This window comes from Periophthalmus magnuspinnatus, chromosome 11 (assembly GCF_009829125.3).
Source record: "Periophthalmus magnuspinnatus isolate fPerMag1 chromosome 11, fPerMag1.2.pri, whole genome shotgun sequence".
Taxonomy (NCBI): domain Eukaryota; kingdom Metazoa; phylum Chordata; class Actinopteri; order Gobiiformes; family Gobiidae; genus Periophthalmus; species Periophthalmus magnuspinnatus.
In genome coordinates, this window is record NC_047136.2 from 4,358,233 (window position 1) to 4,378,318 (window position 20,086).

Below are 20,086 nucleotides of genomic sequence, written 5' to 3' on the forward strand. Positions count from 1 at the left end.
AATTGAAGTCCAGGGATTTGTGACGGAAGAGGATGTCATCACTTGAGGCGATCTGAGAAAACAAATGGACAAAGGAAAACATCAGGATCAGAGCAGGAAAAAGGACATAAAGTAAAGTCGAGTCAACAAAACTGAACTCACTTTAAAGCCTCATTTATAGAAACGTCCTGAACCGACTGAGCCTCATTGTGTGAAGATAAAGTAACGTCTGTTTCTGTTTCTTTAATTTGACTAAAATGGAGCAGTTTTAGTGTTTGATCAGAAATGTATTTCGCAAAATGGTCAAATGTTTTGTTCATTCTGTTGTTTATTTTATGTCTGAGATAAAAGGACAGTGTTATCTCACTCAGATTACAGCATCTAGTTATTACCAAACATTTACTCAGGTATTAGAGATTAGATTAGTCATAACTTTTTACTTTCACTTGAGTCAATATATAGTTAAAAGTACAGAAAGTTTTAGTAAGTAGTTGACTATAATAGTAATTAAACCATTTGAAGTGAGGGGAATCTCTGTATTAATGCTGTGCCACTTTAAAGCCTGTGGAAAGGTTATAACATAATAAATAAACACTTTTTATTATGTGACGACACTAGAATTTATAACCTGCCTCACACCAGACTGATGTGTGCAGCATAGAGTTCTACACATGATCAATCTGAGACGGCGCTCGCTGAAAGTGATCAGAAAACACAGAACGTCATGACGATTATTTGAATCTGACTTTTCACAGAGGAACAAGGCGAAGAATCAAACTTTTGTTACATCAAGAGAAAAGCACCTTGTCGTACTGACGCTGAAACAGGATGAAGTTCTTCTGTCGGCGTCGCAGTTTGTTTTGTTTCATTTGGGGCTTTAGCTTCTGCACAAACGTCAGGGCTGCTCCGTGATTGATCCGCTGGTCCGATGATCTTTACAGCAGGAGCACCGCGAGGATCCATTTAGCTGTACAAGGACGTGGAGTTTACTGCAGAAATCAGATGTCACTCAATATAAAATCAAAAGTCTTTAATAAGTACTTCTATTTAACCCATTTAAAATCATTGAGAGGCAAAAGGCTTTAACAGAGCTGTGCAAAGGTTGTTGAAATAAACATTATAAAGAACACACTTCATTATGTGACGACATGCCTAAAACACACCGGCGTTACTTAACACTTTTGCCTTTTAATTCTAACATTACATGACCCCCAGTGTGACTGAAGCGTCCTCTCTCAGGCCCCTCAGGATGTTGATGTGGACTCTTTAAAGCTCCGAGCATCAGCCACACCCGATATTTGAACATCATCTACCGAGACAATAGCTCACCTCACAACATCCCTGTTCCTTTCCCAGGAGCCTCTGTGGCTGTTCCCACGCTGCTGTCCAGATCTGACCTGTCCTGTTTGAGCTGGAGGGACACACACATAAACCTGCTGCATTCTCAGGGGCCAGTGTTGAAAACTGTTGTTATAATTTATATTCTGACAATGGCAGTACTAGTATTTGTATATAGTTAGTACTACTACAGACGTACTTGCCCCGAAACAAGAGAATTTCAATCATAAACGTCTCAAATGTCGCAGTGGTGGACAAGAATAAGAACTAACTGCACTGCGTTTTAACATCAGACAGTTTTCATGCGTTTCAGACAAATTATTCCTTCATAGAGACATTTTCCATTAAAAATAAATAACATTTTGATTTTAATTGCTTAATTGCTATGGAGTAAATAGACGATAAAACAAACGCCACTGACACAAAAACCCGAGAGCAGATTTAAACCACAAAAACTATTATAAATGTCCAATATTGTTAAAAATCACGAGTTGCAATAAATAAACAGCAGAATTAAACACTTTAGCTGTTAGTTGAGTCAAACAAGTGATTTATTCAACCTTCTACAGCTTAAAAATAACCAAAAAATTCCCGGTAGTGCAAAGAAAATGTTCGCAAGATAAATACTGACCCTCAAAAAGTATTGTTTCAGATTTAAAATACTGAACGATAAGTGGATAAAGTGATTAACGTGACAGGTCTAGAGACAGAGGAGTGTTGCCGTAGCTCAAAAAACATGGATAAATGCAAAGGAAATACAATTATACAGATGATCAGTCAATTTAATGAATCCCCTTTTTCAGAGAAGCACTACAGACTTTAGACCAAAGTGCACATCTCGCTGCCAAAACACAAGTCTCTGCGGTCGAAGAGTTCAAGTGCAATGACAAACTAATAAGTGCACTTTATGTCTCATTATTAAAGGCTTCCTGAAAAGTCACTCCTTCCTTCCTAAAGTTCCAGCCCAGTTTGGAGCCAAATCAAACACAGAAATTAAGTCATGATCCGGTAAATGAAGTTTTATTCTCTTCACATTTCTTAAATACTAGATTGTGCAATACTCGGTACAATAAAAGTAGTCTGTCAATCGAAGACAATGGCATTAAGGAGCTTAAAGTTCCTGAGACCTCCCGCACCGCTGCCATATGACTCACATTCCAGGAGCAGGAGTTACATTGAGATAAAAGAACGAGAACAAAGCCGTGTCAGAACTTTCATGTTCACGATCATGTACGAACAACACAAGAGGAAACATGTGACTGGGATGAAACATGGAAATCCTCACATGCCACAGTCATGTCAAACCAAAAGGCCTTAAAGTTGAATATTTATAGTTAAAATGGACTTAAATCTGTTCCATTGTACCACAGGGCAAGACACTTTATGTTTACAAAGCCAGGACGAATTGTAGAAATGGTGCGATTCCTTTCAATGCAATTTCTGATCTTTGGCACGTGTATTAATATATATCTCAAGGCTGTCCAAACTACGGCCCCGGGGCCAAATGCGGCTCTCAGACCAATTTTTGTTGGCCCTCATGCCTCCTTCTAAACTGGTTCAATTGATCAGGAAGTGTTTTTACTACAAATTTAAGAGATTCTACCTCCATAACCTGAATAACATCACACTGCATTGTGACACAGACCTAAAAATAATCTTCCAAGTCGTATTAAAGGTACAATGTCTCTGTCAAACCTGTGTTAAATGCACCGTTTGACTCGCTGTATCGACACTGGTCTGTGGTCCTCCGCTTCAAATGTGTTTCAACATGCGGCCCCTTGTGAAAAAAGTTTGGACACCCCTGAAATAGCGAGAACAAAGACATTCTATCTGTCAATAATGATCCAATAAAAGTTTGTCAAAGTCATGTTTTTACAATGATTTCCTATTTTCTGATCCTGGAAACTCATTTTGAAGAAACTGTAAATATCAAGTGTATAAGTTGATTTGAAGCATACGACATTTAATGTATGAAAGCCACAAACACCAAACTAAGGAGCAATAGTTCTGACGTTAATGTACTGGCCTACAGCTCATACAGTCAAGATGGAGACACGGTCCATTCAGTCTTGTCCACCGTCAGAGGACCATCCCAGTATCCCAGTGCGCAGGTTAGCTCTCCTCTGGTCGGTTTCTGTTCAAAGCCGCTTTTGGGGTGAACTCTAGTTTCTCCTTCAGGCTCAGTACTTGGGTGCCGTCTTTCCCCAGTTGCTCTTGCAGCTTCCTCTCTTCTCTCAGTTCTAAAATGCCCCTCTCCTCTCGAGGTTTGGAGGGTCCCGTGAGAAACCACTCTAGATGGTAGCCCACCGCTCCAACCACTAAGGCTACTGGGAAAGTGACGTAAGGGGCGTAAGTCCGCATCGCTGTCCACAACACCGGCCACATGTCTGCGAACTCAGATCCTGCCGGGGCCAACGCAGCTTTGAGGAAAGATCTGCCACCTGGAGAAATATGGGATTACACATTATTATGGTAACTATGAAAACTGCTGTATTTTACTATTTTATTACAGTATTATTTAACCAATTAAAACTATAAACTGCTGCTTGGAGGCTTCCATTTTAGATCAGTGAACACTAGTAGAGATTTACTAGTTGTGTGTAGAGATGGAACAATAAACAATCCAGTTTATTGTGATAAAAAGGGTCGACAATAATCGTTCGTGGGACATTTTATATAATCGTGATAATCGCCAACAGAGATAATCGCCATTGTGTCACCAGAAAGTGCAGAAAAAGAACTACTTATACACAGGGGAGTCGACAGGGGGAAGGACAAAAGCGTCTGTTGTCCCGGGAGTTTAGGGGCCCAGAATTGGACTCTCCTTCTATTAATTTGTATTAGACGGGGGCCCATGTGAGACTTCTTGCCCTGGGCCCCAAAATTTCATTCGTGGGACATTTTATATAATCGTGATAATCGCCCCTGTATCACCAGAAAGTGCAGAAAAAAAACTACTAATCCACAGGGGAGTCGACAATAATTTGTATTAAAGGGGGGCCCATGTGAGACTTCTCGCCCCGGGCCCCCAAATTTCCATTGACGGCCCTGCTCATCCAGAATATTCTCCACTAGATCTTACTTCTTTTCACTGATGACAAAGTACAAGACTATAACACTTATTTAAACATATTTGGAACTTATTCATATCCATAACATTTGAAACTGCCAGTAACTTTAATAATTATCATGATATAATCGTTAATCACAGTTATTTTGGCCATGATAATCGTGACACTAAATTTCAATATCATCCCATGCTTAGATGTGTCACTGATAACTAGAGAGAATGTTGTAACATGACAGATTAATGATTAAATCTTACAAATTAATGATTAAATCTGACAAATTTTAAGTTATACAGGAGCTGGGGCTGTTATCACTTCACCACAGCATCTAAACATTCAACATTAAGTATTTATTAAAGAGTTAATGTCACAGTCTTTATGTTCAGAGCGTTTCAAAGTCATTTCAGTCCTGGAGACAGACGTAAATATAAAGAGACAAAGACATGTCTCACCGCAGGATCCCGCCCTAAACGAGACTTATCAATGTTATAATCAACACTTTGACATTCATTTTTATTCTGACTTTTAATCCTGATATTTCATAAATCTCCTCACCTTTCACCGTTAGCACGCTGTTAGCAGGCTGCGGCACGACGTCACTTCCGGGTAGTCTCTCCTGTGATTGGTTAAAGCGACTCCTTCTACTGTCACGCGACCACCGTTGTGTTTATGTCACCATCTGCTGGACAAATGAGGTAATGTCTGTGCTCCCACTCTGAGGACTAAACCAGGACTGAACCAGGACTGAACCAGGACTAAACCAGGACTAAACCAGGACTAAACCAGGACTGAACCAGGACTGAACCAGGACTAAACCAGGACTAAACCAGGATTAAACCAGGACTAAACCAGGACTAAACCAGGATTAAACCAGGACTAAACCAGGACTAAACCAGGACTAAACCAGGACTGAACCAGGACTAAACCAGGACTAAACCAGGACTAAACCAGGACTAAATCAGGACTGAACCAGGACTAAACCAGGATTAAACCAGGACTAAACCAGGACTAAAGCAGGACTGAAACAGGACTGAAACAGGACTGAACCAGGACTAAACCAGGACTGAACCAGGACTAAACCAAGACTAAACCAGGACTGAACCAGGACTAAACCAGGATTAAACCAGGACTGAACCAGGACTAAACCAGGACTAAACCAGGACTAAACCAGGATTAAACCAGGACTGAACCAGGACTAAACCAGGACCAAACCAGGATTAAACAAGGACTGAACCAGGACTAAACCAGGACTAAATCAGGACTAAACCAGGATTAAACCAGGACTGAACCAGGACTAAACCAGGACCAAACCAGGATTAAACAAGGACTGAACCAGGACTAAACCAGGACTAAATCAGGACTAAACCAGGATTAAACAAGGACTAAACCAGGACTAAACCAGGACTAAACCAGGACTAAACCAGGATTAAACAAGGACTGAACCAGGATTAAACAAGGACTGAACCAGGACTAAACCAGGACTGAACCAGGACTAAACCAGGACTAAACCAGGACTAAACCAGAACTAAACCAGAACTAAACCAGGACTAAACCAGGACTGAACCAGGACTAAACCAGGACTAAACCAGGACTGCACCGGGACTAAATCAGGACTAAACTAAACAGTTGGAAAAATGATGGATTAAATTGTTTCTACTGAACAAAATTGCACAAAATCGACACATTTGAAGCTTTGTTAGATCTAAAAATCTACACAAAATACTTTGAATTTTTACTCTTTAAGTACATTTTATAGTTTTACTTAAGTAGATTTTTCATGTGACACTTTTACCTGAGTATGATTTGCTCTGGTATTTGCACTTTTATTTAACAAAATTGAGTAAAAATCTAACTCTGCACATTATCCTCGCACATTAAACAGACCTACATCATATCACTGGACATGTTTTTATGCACGATCAAGAAAATGATGAAAAAACGAGCAAACTAATGTGGCAAAAACACGAAAAAGAATGAAAGAAAGACAGAACAGGGCAGGAGATGTTTTCAAAGAGTCTCTCATGCATCAGTTTGTGTCTGAGTTTGTCATGTGAGGGTTCAATCTGCCAAAGCCGATGAAACAGTGAAATGTGCGCTCAGGCCTGAGGGGAAACACATTAGTGCCGCTACCTCTTTACAAGACGACTTAACGCTGCCAGATTCATTTCCTCGCATCCTTTTTATTGGTGAAATACGTTTAAAGCAACACAACTCATTTTGAATTAAAAAAATACAGTCCAGTCCAATTATAAAGTTGTTTCCTCGTCAAAAACGGACCTGGAGTTGTGTTTTTTTTGTTTCATTCACACACGTTCAACGCACAAACCCTGCAGATTTAGCCTGCGTTCTTTTTCTCTCAAACAGAAAACGCTCTGTTCCACCTTGTGATGTCATCGTGTGGTGATACAGGAAGTGCTCCGCTGTGTTTTTAAACTCCACACACCTTCACTCTAGAATCACTTATAAGATTTCAGCCCTGGAATTACAGATTTACTACTGAACTAAAGTTAAACGGAGGAGGAGTTAACTCAAAAACTACCACTTCATGACATCACAAGGTGGAACAGAGCATTTTGAGCTTTGGAGATGTTGACAGACGTGTGTGAATGAAACAAAACACAACTCCAGGTCTGTTTTTGAGGAGGTAACAACATTATAACATGACATAAAGCTCCATTTTGTTCAATATAAAACCTTTATCTGTTGGACAAAACATGAACATTGGATTTTTGTTTACACATTTACCCGACATGTGCAGATGTTTCAGTCGTGAAGTATCTGCTCTTGAGCCCAGTCTAGTGAGATATTAAACGAGCTTTGAAAAGTGAAAAACATGATCATTTTATGTTCTATCATATTTGTAAATGTTGCAGTGGTGGAAGTACTGCTCAGTTTTTTTGTTACTTAACCTCCTGAGACCCGAGCTCGTGCATGAGATGCTTTATTCATTTCTGTTATTTGGGCTGATTGGACCTGATGAGTGTAAAAACAATTATCTTTTTACTTTATGTAGTTTATGAGAAAAAGTGATGTAAAACGAATGTTCTCATATGTGGAGATTTTAATCGTTTTGATAAAACATTTGAATAATGATTTACAAAACTATTTATTAAGACTCTGAACACAACAACATTTGTCCTGAGAAAAAACAAAATGAGAAACAACAATTGTGCCTCTTGGAACAATGTGGCTCATGTGAAGAGACAGGAGCAGGAGACATGCGCCTTCACAATTTATTTATTTTTTAAAAATATTCTAAACATTCTAAACTCTTAACATTTTTCTAAATTGAATATATTTACATTGTTGCTGTTCTTGTTCTTGTGGCCGAGACGACCCAAAATGTGCTGCCGTCAGGTCCTGGGAGGTTACGTAAAAGTAAAGATACTGGAGCAAAACACTCATCATGCGAAATATCAACTTAAGTAAAATTGTTAAAAGTACTTATTTTGAAATTAACTTAAAGAGTAAAAATTTAAAACACACAGCCTGGCCAAAAAAAAGTCACCACCACCACCAAAAAAAAAAAAAAAAAAAGTCAGACCATATTATTTATACTATAGATACTATATTTTGTTGCACCACCTTTAAAAAATGCTCTGACTTTCACTGTTAAACACAGCCCTGAGTTCTAGTGTTGTTTTTCTTGAATGATCGCGATCATTCAGGATTTTTTTCTGCCCATATTTCTTCGTCGATGATGGGTTCACACAATCCTTCCAGTTTTTAATTACACGTTGGACAGTTAACCAAGTTTTAGTAGTTTCTGCTTCTCCTTAGATGTTTTCTCTTCTTGATGCCAGTGATTTCACTCTTCTCATACAGACGGGATGTGTCTTTCCACGAGTTTCAGAAATGAGAAGAAACTCATTGCACCAGTTGGAGTTAAATCACTTTTTGCAGCTGAAAGATAACACTGGTCAACACTTAATTTATTGTCTAAGATTTTTTAGCTGATTTAGGATCATTTTGATGTGCTGAATCCAAAAATCACATTGGTTTTGCTCAATCAGGTCAATGTTCTGAACTAAGCTACATATTTGTTTTTGGACGATTTTGTTTACATGTATGAGTATTTTCACGTCATATGATGCAAAATTCTGTTATATTTCTCGCTATAAACAAATTCTGAAGATTATGCATGTGCCAATTTATGACTAATTGTTGTTTTTTTTAATATTAAGTGAATGAAATGGCTTCGACTAGAAGATCTTGCAAAAATAAGCCTGACATATTCTGCTACATCTGCGGTGAATACACCAATGTTCCCAACAGGAATCAAGTCACAAGTTTCATAAACCAGTGTAATCATCCATGGAGTAATTATCCAATCGAAGGCTCGTACATGTTTGCTGAGTTAAATCCAGGTGGCGACTATTTTTTTTTTTGTATTTCCCACAGATTTTGAGGTCTAATAAATCTTCAGATGTAGTGATTTTGATACAGTGATTTGTGGCTGAGAAAAGCTGTCGTTTCAATTGTTTCAACAAAATTCAGCATTTTATTTGAGTATTTTGGGGTTTTCTTTGCTCAAATTACAAACATTCTAAAAAATAAACCCGTCAACGTTACCAGCAGGTCTCAAACTATCAAAAAAAAACACTTTTACCTCTCAGTCCAGTTCAAAAACATAGTGGAGTAGAACGTACACACTGCGCTCAAATGTAGTAAAGTATAAGTAAAACGAACCCACTTTAAACTGACTTAAGCACAAACGTTTGTCATCTTTTACTTCGTTACGCTGCATCTCTGAAACCCACATTAGTAAAACACTTAGACAGAACTCGGAGCTTAGATATGTTTATTATATATTACAAAAATAATGTTGCCAAATAATTACAAAAAGCGTTAGTTTAATGTCGGCACAAAGCAAAGGTTAGAAAAGCACGGCGTGTTGTGTATTTGGCAGAAAAGCTCCGTGTGTTTTAAGACGATACGATGTCGTTTTCGTACATTCAGAGCAGAAGTTCTTGGGGCTGGCTGCTGGTAGAATCGATTAAGATACTGTCCGTGTGCATAGCTTTGTGTCATGAAGACGTAACAAACAAATATACAAAATTCAAGTATGAAAGAGAGGAACCGAACGCACGTATTTCAAAAGGAAAACGTATTGCATAGAACTTTTACAGCTAAACAAACCATTGACGAAGTGACGTATGAACTTAAAAAAAATCAAACTGGCGATGAAAAGGAATAATAACAAAAGTGACAGGACATTCCTTTGTGTCTGATTTTGCAAACGAGAGCAGTGTTTCCCAACCAGAGGAACGGCAGCCCGGACTGGGAAAAAAGGGGGCACTTGGGAGGATTTCAGATTTTAAAAGCAGCGAAATTGAATTGTATTTGAATATAAACCATTTTTACATCCTTGACGATGTTTTTGCAGAATTTTGGACATCCATTTCGTTGATACTTTGCAGTGACGTCGCTCTGGGGGTGTTCTACGTGCAGCTTTATTTGCGGAATGTTCACGTTGAGCAGTTACCACGGTGACGCAGAAAACAGATTTGAGATAAACGCCAGAAAAAACAAAAACAAAATGGATTTAAACAAACACATTTTCAGGAGCTTGTGATCAATCCGAGCGTTTGTGGTCCAGTTTAAGAGTTTAATTTTCAATAAAAAGGTGAGAAAGACTAACTGAAGGACTGCTGGCTAACGCTAGCTAGCTTGTGAGCGCAATTTTATGTGTGAGAGACTTGTTTAAGTGCACAAATCAGCTGTTTCTGGTCATATTGTGTTTAAACAAAGCTCAGATTAAGTCTAACTTGAGTAACAGAGCTTCAGTTAGCTTCACTCCTCCCCAGGGAATGTTGATGACATCTGCTGCAAAGTATCAGTTAAAAAAAAAAAGATAATAATTCATAATATTAACTGGCAACATGTGATTATAATACACAGATTTATTTGCCTGGGCCTAGTGCATAAGTTGAGGGGTACGAGCCAAGAGGTAACTGAAACAAAAACTATTCAGAACCACAGAACTCGTGAATGTAAAACAGAACGACCTCTTGACCTTATTTGGCATCCTGGAATAGTACAATGTGCAAATTCTGAAATGTATTATTGGCAATGGTGTGTTTTACCCATAGACTGTATAAAGAAGTGGACTCCAGTCAAATGAAGCTAATCCAGGCTAGCAGTTATAGCGGCGAATTTGGAGCTTATTTCCATATTTGAAATTCCGATCGCGAGTATCACAGCAACCAAAGAGCCGATCTGGAGCGAGGTTGTTGAAGGTAACGCCTCTTCCTGTCTGCATCACTGGTTTAGCACGGAGCTGGCACTTAGCAACGCTGTCAATTGAACCTGTTGCTAACGCTAGCGGGGACAACCTTGGGGAAAGACAGCGCCTGATTTGTTTCTTTTTAATGTTCAAATCTTGATTTACAGACACAATAATGAAATAAAATGTTCGTATTAAGCCGCTCTACTGTTTTTTGTTTTGTTTTTAAGACCAACAGCAGTTACAGAGAAAGGGGCCCCAGTTTTTCAAAATTGCAGCAGGAAGCGCGTCCATGCTCACTTCCTGTTTGTAACGCGGCGGCTAGCAGGTTAGCTATGTCCATTTCTATATACAGTCTATGGTTTTACCTAAAGCACCAAGCAAACTCACTCACAGCAAACGACGCTGTAACTGCCGCTCGTAAACTTTGGGCCTGAGGAATGATCACATGAGTCTGGTAATGGCACTGCTTAAGAAGTCCTCATAGTTCATGCGGATGTTGCCGGACCGGGCGGTGTCTCTCTCCCTGAAGACGTCGGTCATGCTCTGGAGCTGGGTGCACACTTGGATGAAGCGGTCCAGCTGAATCCCGGGCCTCGCTCCACGAACGGTGAACCTCCGGACCAGTGTCTCTGCAAACTGGGAGCTCAGGTTGTAGCCCATCTGTGCGAGAGCTGAGAAGAGAAAAAAAAAAAGAAGAAAAAAATGGGATAAAAAACACTTGCAACAGGGTCAGTGAGGCTGTGTCTGAATGTCCACACTTTTGTCTCGTTAGGACATGTTGTGGAATTTCTAATGGTCAAAAAGTCTTAAAGATATAAAAATAAACAGAGAAGTTGTCTTGAATCAAAGGTCTGGTTTATTGAATCAATTGTGCACAATTGTCAAAGAGCTGTGTCCCTAACGGTGTCGTCTCGCCCTCAGCTGACAAATGTAAATAATACAGAGTATTTATACCACCAAAACAATCTTGCCAGTTTGGTCTAATCGAAGTGGCTTTGACGCCAGACACAAAAGACATAACAACATAACAGATAGTATTATGAAGGTTAGGTCAAAATGATCCATAGTAATACAAATAAAGATTTATGCTAAAGAATGCCATAACAGACACTATTTTGGAGTGACAGAAGGACCAGCAGCGGAGAAAACAGTGCGCTCAAAATTTCGCACAATGCACCTTGAAAAGTAGTGGGCATCAGTGGTCGTAAGACTGGACAATATCGACCACAATGCATTGCTAAAGTTAGAAAAAACAACAGCGCGGTGACAGGTTTTTAACTGGACACAACACAAATGAATGAAGCAGATAGAAGCGCTGGTTTATGACACTGTTGATCCTGATTATGAGTAAAACATAACATTGCTGTGTAAAGTTGCTAGTGTTAGCCGTTTACCGTAGCCTGAGCTGTTAATAGAGGGATAATTTACACATTTCCAATAAAAAAATGACAAATAAAATGAATAATCCAGTCTGTTTGTGTGAAATGCATCTTGACAAAAACTTGCATTATTATTATTATTATTATTTTTAGTCCATAAATACTCTGTGCCAGTTTAATCTGATCATTATTTCTGACAGAAAAATCTACTTTTATTGGCGTTTACCTGACACCAAAGTGCCGTGACTCAAATGTTTTTGAGCTGCATCTCTGAATATCTCTGAATGAGAGCTCTATATACGCCACAAAAGAGTACAGGCCGATGTAATGGGGGTTTAGGGGTCGGGGGGGGGACGTTCAGACACAGCCTGATAATTCCAATGGCCAACTGCACAAGTAGTTCCGGCAAAAGGTTAAATCACGTTCTATATCACTGCTCTGCGGCCATGACGTCGCCATAGCAACGGGCAAAAAATGCTCAAAGCTCTGAGTAGAATATAGGGACTAGATTCATTTAAAACATTTTTAAAAATTGTGTATTTATTTATTATATTTTATTATTTATTTATTTATTTATTTTTATTTATTATATTTTATTTTTTATGTTTTATTTATTTATTTATTATTATTTTTATTCAATTATGTATTTATTTCAAGCACATGTATGCAGTACACTTGATGCATATTTCACCATTTTTTTCTTATTTAAGCTCAAAAAGGAGTGGGAAGAACAAAACTTATTAAATCCCACCCCATCTGCCCAGTCAGGTAAACGAGAAAAGCTTTTATATCCTCAAACTCCTCTGGTGTTGGGCTTATTTTTAGTGGCATATTGGCAATAACTTAACTCAACTGATCCAGATAATATTCTTTAGAAGCGCACGCCAAACACGAGTAAATAAACTGCGCGACAGGAACAGGAAGCGCAAAACATTGAAGTAACTAATTATTTGAGACATTTACAGACAGTGAACAGGCTTTTCACATTCACAGGTGAGACATTTGAGTTTGTAGCCATGGTAACAGAGCATTAAACAACAAGGAGCCATGTGTTAAAACTAAAGAACGTACGGCAATGCACTACTCTTATTGTAATCCAGCTGTATCTTAGAGAAATTAAAAAAAAGAATACCGTGTAATGAAAGTGCATGAGAAACAGTTTAATATCGGTGAAACTGAACACATTTTGTTAATCGTTTCATTATTATCTTGTATTTTGTCTGTACTCCCGTTGCCTAAATGTGAAAGAACTGGGATTATGTTTCTTTAAAGATGCACTGCGTAACTTTGACGGTCTGCCAGCTCCTCGTAACCATTGAGATGTCATTGCCAGACCAATTTACAGGTCAGATGTCTGAAGAGGTGAGCCCCTTCACAGTAAATGCTCCACTTTTGTGCATAAAGAGCCATGTTCCAAGCGTAATAACCGTCACTGCATTTATACGTCCACACTTTTCTAATGTCAAGGGTGTGTTCTGTTAAATAATCACTAGAGGGCACTAAAAGTCAGTTTGAGAGTTGGTCAAAATGGATGAAACAGAACAATAAATAAACACGGAGGTGCCTGTAGCAGTTTTTTGAATCAGATCTGTTGGAAAAGAGTTAAGAAATTAAGTGAGGGCAGGATTTATAGGTTTTGCAGTTTGTTCTGGTCACTTTTCAAAGATTTTGCCTTCACTTTTGAGCTGCGTTCACTACTGTCCCCAGCGGTCAGCTCATGTACCGCTCCAGTCCTGAGATTCCACATGTTCTGTAGAGACGGACCAGAAAGGGACAGAAGTCTGTGTATCCGTATACTTTTAGAACATAGAGCAGAAATGAGCCTTAAGAATACATGCTTTTCAAGGGTTTTTTGAGGGGGAATAAAAACTCTAAACTATAATTTAAACTATGCAAGATAGAGCGTTTTAATGCCATCCTGTGGAACATTCCAGGCAGAGCAATAACATCTCTATGGACAGGTAGCAGATTCCCCACCAGAGAATTTACTAGAGGGACGAGACATTTCTACAAGACGAGACGAGACAAGGTGAGATTTTGAAATAACTTTATAATAACATAATTGTGCGGCCTCGTTTGTATTTTTTTTAATTAAATATTTTTATTGTAGAAGTAGTAGCAGATATACTTTTTGGAACCACAGCTCCTCGAGAGATGCAACTTATCAGCCCTGAACTCTTTTGGTGCAATCTAGATATAAACTACAAATACAAATAGAAAAAAAAAACCTCACAAGATAATTTTCCTCATGTGTAAAAATCTTTTGGAAATTTCATCTCACGAGATCTTGTTCCATCTCTAACAGTTACCTTTAAGCGTAAGTAAATAATATATACATCTCGGCACAACTTTGACCTTTTAATCCACCGTTTTATTAACTCTCTTTTAGATTATTGCAATTCACTTTACACTGGACTCCGCAAAACCTCACTCTCCAAACTGAATCATGTAAATTTCACCACATTTCCCCCACCGTTTGGATTCTCCCTGTGCAGCGTCGCATTGATTTTTAAATTCTTTCATTTGCTACGGTACCGCACACCTCCTGTCGTACCGCACACCTTCTGTCGTGCATTTAGGTCTAAACATGTCGCAAAAACCAGGAGAAAACACAGAGGTGACGTTGCATTTACAGAAGGCTGCGGAAACGGCTCCCTCTGCTGGCCGTCCGACTCACTTCCTGTTTTTAAGTCCCTCAAAAAGACCCAAACATTTGAGGGATGACTATTTACCATTTGTCAGAGTTTGATACGTGTATAATTTGTGTTGTTTTTAAAAGTGCTTTAGTGATGCAGTCGAGTTGAGCTGAGAGAGAATATATAACAAATCAACAGCTCAAATACCTTGATGTAGCTCTGTTCCACTGATACACCCGGACCGGTCCCTGTCGTACTGCTGAAACAGCGCCCTCCATCGCTGCATGAACTCCCACAGAGCCGAGAAGCCGTACATGTCGATACGTCCTGTTTTGGTCTTGTCAAACATATCTGAAAAATACATTAATACAAACACATTCAACAGATGCTTGTGCTAACATCCCCTTGAAATCATATAGATGTGTTTTGTGCTTCTTTGTATTTAGTCTCCTTCCTTATTCACCTTACTCCGGAAGTTTCTGTGGGCGCCGCCATCGTCATTTGGGTTGTATTATTATTGTTTACGGAGCTGCTGATCTTGACAGCAAATACGTAGAATCGGTGCAGTTTGACTTGTTGCACATAAACATTAAACATCTGACACAAACCAATCTACTTTATATAATATTTTAGTCTCGATTGAAAAGAACGGGATTTCCTCTTTAACCGGAAGCGCTGCCGCAAAGAAAGAGCGGTTTAGTTGCATTTACAGACAACATGGGCGGGGCAGAATAACGTGAACAGACATATGTTTGTTGATAACGACGCCTTGTTTGTGTCGTGATGTATGTCTCTAGTTTAATCTTATGGTTCACGTCAGTTGCAGTTGTCATGACTGAAACATTAGTCACTCTCTGATGGGTTGGCACGTCCGGTAATTACACAACAAACCCACAGATCAACATGCGTGAGTCAAACTGGCACAACTCCCTCTCAACAGGAAACAAAAACTGTATTAAAGACGGTCACTGTAATGGATATGAAGCAACAGATACGTAAAGAATCGAATGTCATAAGAATAGTGTTCATAGTCTTCATACTTTGCAACTGATGTCATCAATGTTCCCTGGAGGCGTGATGCTAACAGAGGGCACTGCTCCGTCTAAAGCTCTGTTACTCAAGCTAGACTTTAATCCGAGCTTTGTTTTAACACAGTGCTGACTTAACGAGAACAACAACAGGGGAGGTGATTTGTGCCGTAAAACAAGTCAATCTCAAACAACATTACAGTCACATGACACCTAGCATTAGCCAACAGTGTTTCAGTTCACGAACGCCAGCACTGATCACAGGCTCAGTCCATCTTCATACTTTTTTGTCCGTGTTTGCTAATGCGTCTCTAAAGGTAACTTCAGAACATTCGCAATATTCTACAGAATGTGTAGAATATGTATCTGATGTCACTGCAAACTATCAATAATACATGATGTCGCAGCAAAAGGGCCCGAGGTGGAGAACACTGAATAAGATCTGTCAATTGTGCAGAAAGACGCGTACACTTCACCTGCGGCAATTTGGAAACCAGTTCTCCTGAGGAAAACGACGGGGTTGCATAACAGAAATCTTTCATTTTCGCTACACCAGCAATCTCAAGGCTTTATTATACATACATACATATATTCTTTTTTTTTTTTATACATGTATTTCTTCTATTGATACTTCACAGTGACATCAAACCCCCGCATGCATGTAGAACACCCCCGTTCTACATGCATGCGGATTGGCAGAATGTTCAACGGTTACCATGGAGACACAACGCACACATTAGCAAACACAGACAAAACATTTTTAAGAAAGTCTGAAAAGTCAAAGTGGATTTAAACAGCACATTTTCAGGAGCCTGCGATCAATCCGAGCGTTCGTGGTCACATTTTAGGAGTTTGATTTTACACAAAAAGATGAGAGTGACTCACTGAAAAACTGTTGGCTAATGCTAGAGTGTGACTGTAATGTTATTTGAGAGACTTGTTTAACAGCACAAATCAGCTCACCTCTTAAAGTTCCAATTAACTCAGTTCTTTCCGGTCAGACTGTGTTACAATAAAGGTCAGATTAAGATCGAACACACCTCAGACAAAGCAGAGCCTACAGCTAGCATCACCTGATATCAGCTTTAAAGTACCAATGACATACTACATTTTGAAAGCTTACATACTTCCGTTCATCATCATGTTATTATGTATTATCTTTTAAAGCACACATTGAACAATTGATTAAAAAGCCAAGACTGAAAATTGGATTTTATTTTAGGAACAAGTTATGTTTCTCTTTTAATGCAAAGAAGAGACTTGTTGCAGCAACGTTTTTACCCATTCTAGATTATGGAGATGTTATTTATATGAACAACCCAAGCACTAAAATAACTGGACTCCGATTACCATCATTCCTCTCTGCGATTTATCACAAACTGTAAGTCTCGGACACGCCACTGTGAACTGTACACACGTGTTGTTGGGCAGCACTGGACACTCAGACTATGTCACTGGTACATGTTCATTTACAAAGGGATTATGGGTCTGCTCCCTCCATATCTATGCACGTTTATTCAACATAAAACAGATGGACATTATGCTCTGCGATCGCAAAACTGCAGCTTCTTTCTGTCCCAAGTGTCCGCACAGAGACCGGTAAAGGGGCATTTCAATATTTTGCGCCTTCAACATGGAATAATTTACAAAAAGTCTTGAAATGACAAGAACTGACTTCAGTAGTTCAGTTTAAATCTATGTTGAAAGGTTTGGAAATCAAGTCTATGATTTGTAATTGCTTTTAAGAATCCATTTTATGATGTGTTGAAATATCTGCGTGTAATGTAACTGTAACTGTGCTGCTCTCTTGGCCAGGACTCCCAGGACTAGTAATCTCAATGGGACTTTCCTGGTTAAATAAAGGTTAAATAAAAAAAAAAAATGTGTTTGAAAGTCTATATATAAATAAAAGAATGCTGCACTACAGTAGTTTATCACTCACTGATCATCATGAGGCAGGTCTCGTCATTGAAGGCAGACCAGTTGGAGTTGACCAGAGCCTGTTTCAGTTCGTTCATGTTGATGTAGCCGCTGCGGTCGGCGTCTACACTCTGAAACCATTGGTACGCCTCAGGGTTTATGCCAGGGGGGACATTACCTGGGGGAGGGAGTATATTAGTACAAAGACATGACATATATTTCATTTAATGTTTCAATTGATTTCAAGCTTAGTGTTATAAACCTCTAAATGTTAAAGTCCTGATAGAATACAGCCTAAAAATGTCAGAGGGAAATACCTAGAATGTAAAAAATAATAATAATACAATAACATGACTAAAAGCTCTGACGGCCGGAGCTGTTCAAATGCTGCCAAACCAGAAAATTCACAAAATAATACATCTTTGAGTCAAATTTTGCCTCTGGGGCTTAGAAAGTGCTGAGTCAACAAAATCTGCTGACAGAAAGCATAGAAAACAAATCAAACCCACGACACTCTAATTATAAAATGTCCAAAACCTTTGACATCGTGGACATAGGCCTGAAATACGTCAACAGTGAAAACATCAACAAGAAAATGACAGAAACTATTCTACTTTTCACACAAAGCAGCAAATGGCGAGAGAGTGAGTGATGGAGGAATACTACAGTCTGGTGACTAAGCTGCAGCTCTTGACAAATGACTCACATTATGATTCTGAAAATACAGGACACACAGGCCTATTTGTTATTTGTGCATAATGTCTATGGATCCATATATACTTCTATTTCATCCTTCTGACGCCAGAGGCAGAGCTTCAGGCACTGAATGATCACTTTTGCATGAGATCATTCAGAGCCTGAAGCGCTGCCTCTGGCGGTCATCCGGGATTCATAGAACCATAGTTACATACGTAACTTTCGTTTTGCTTCATAATAATTACAAGACACCAGCATCATGATTTTAACAGGCTAATTACATAATATATGACGCCAATCACTTTAATAACAGCCTTGACTAATAATCAGAACTGAAAGGAAAACCAAAAGTGTGTGTGAGAGAAGCATCAAAGTGAATGTCCCCAGAGAGTCTGTGCAGTTACCTTGTGGTCCATGGTGTCCATAATGTCCCCCGTGAGGCTGTCCCCCGTGAGGCTGTCCCCCGTGAGGCTGTCCCCCGTGAGGCTGTCCCCCGTGAGGCTGTCCCCCGTGAGGCTGTCCTCCATACCCGCTGTAGGGTCCCCCGGGGGCAGCGTGAGGTCCCTGTCCGTAGGGAGCTCCGTGTCCCGGGGCTCCGTAGCCTCCTCCGTAGGGCGCCCCGGGCGGCTGTGCGCCTCCTCCATAAGGCGCATGAGGCGGGGGCGCATAGGGGCCCGTGGGTCTGCCGTACGGGGCTCCGGGGGGGTTGTTTGCTCCGTGATAACCCTGAGACGAGAAAAGGATGAGAAACACCCAAAACTGTACAATCAACAAGTAACTAAGGTTAACCACAGGATCTTTGTTCAAATTGATCCAATAAAACGGATTTAAATATTTAAACAGACATTTTCATTGAGCACAGTGTTTTAGCTCACAGATGACACTGCATTACCATCATGATCTATATAAACATTAGCATCATTAGCACAAGACTCTCTACAGTAACATCCGTAAAAACATCGACCTTTAAAATCAGGGACAAAACGGTGAGAAGTGAACAGTACCTGTCCGTAGTGAAAACTCATATCAGCTGATAGAAAGTTAAAATAAACGCAGTAAAGCTCAGAGCCGTTGATCAAACTTATTGGTGCATTTCCGGGTCCGTCAAAAGCCGCACCCTGCGCGCTCGCTCCTGATTGGACAGACTAGTGGAAACGCCCTGACGTCATACGCAGAGGCTGCGTGTCACGCACATGGAAAGGTAAATATGTGTCACACAAAACATACTGCACTTAAACCATTCAAGTTTCGTTCTTGCTGTCAGATTCAGCACGACAGAGAAGAAAACAGCACACACACACACACATACACAAAATATAGATATATACATACACACACACACACACACACATATATATATATACATACACATATATACACACACATATATATGTAAATACACATATACACACATACATACGTACACACACACACATACACAAAATATAGATATATACATACACACACACACACCCCCACACACATATATATACATACACACACATATATATATGTAAATACACATATACACACATACATACGTACACACACATATATGTACACACAAACACATGTTGACACATACACACACACATATACAAAATATATATATATATATATATATATACACACGCACACACAAATACTATATACATACATACACATATATACACACATAAATACACATATACACAGATATATATACACATACATATGTACACACACACATACATGTACACCCCAACACATGTTGACACACACACACATTTACACATACAGATACACACACACGTCACAATCCTCTTGATTTGTT

General features: G+C 39.4%; 2 protein-coding genes across 2 annotated transcripts; both read right to left on the reverse strand.

Annotated features, from left to right (window-relative positions):
- Positions 1 to 2,310: 2,310 nt before the first annotated feature.
- Positions 2,311 to 4,989, reverse strand: smim12 (small integral membrane protein 12). The gene is made up of 2 exons (XM_033975162.2): positions 4,941 to 4,989; positions 2,311 to 3,758 (listed from the first exon to the last, which is right to left on the reverse strand). Exon 2 carries the CDS (start codon positions 3,700 to 3,702, stop codon positions 3,430 to 3,432), a length of 273 nt encoding a protein of 90 aa, XP_033831053.1. The 5' UTR covers positions 3,703 to 3,758; positions 4,941 to 4,989; the 3' UTR covers positions 2,311 to 3,429.
- A 4,180-nt stretch (positions 4,990 to 9,169) lies between these two features.
- pef1 (penta-EF-hand domain containing 1) lies at positions 9,170 to 19,401 on the reverse strand. Its single transcript, XM_055225293.1, has 5 exons — positions 19,278 to 19,401; positions 18,678 to 18,999; positions 17,600 to 17,755; positions 14,837 to 14,980; positions 9,170 to 11,285 (listed from the first exon to the last, which is right to left on the reverse strand). Exons 1-5 carry the CDS (start codon positions 19,296 to 19,298, stop codon positions 11,056 to 11,058), a joined length of 873 nt encoding a protein of 290 aa, XP_055081268.1. The 5' UTR covers positions 19,299 to 19,401; the 3' UTR covers positions 9,170 to 11,055.
- Between the last annotated feature and the right edge of the window lie 685 nt (positions 19,402 to 20,086).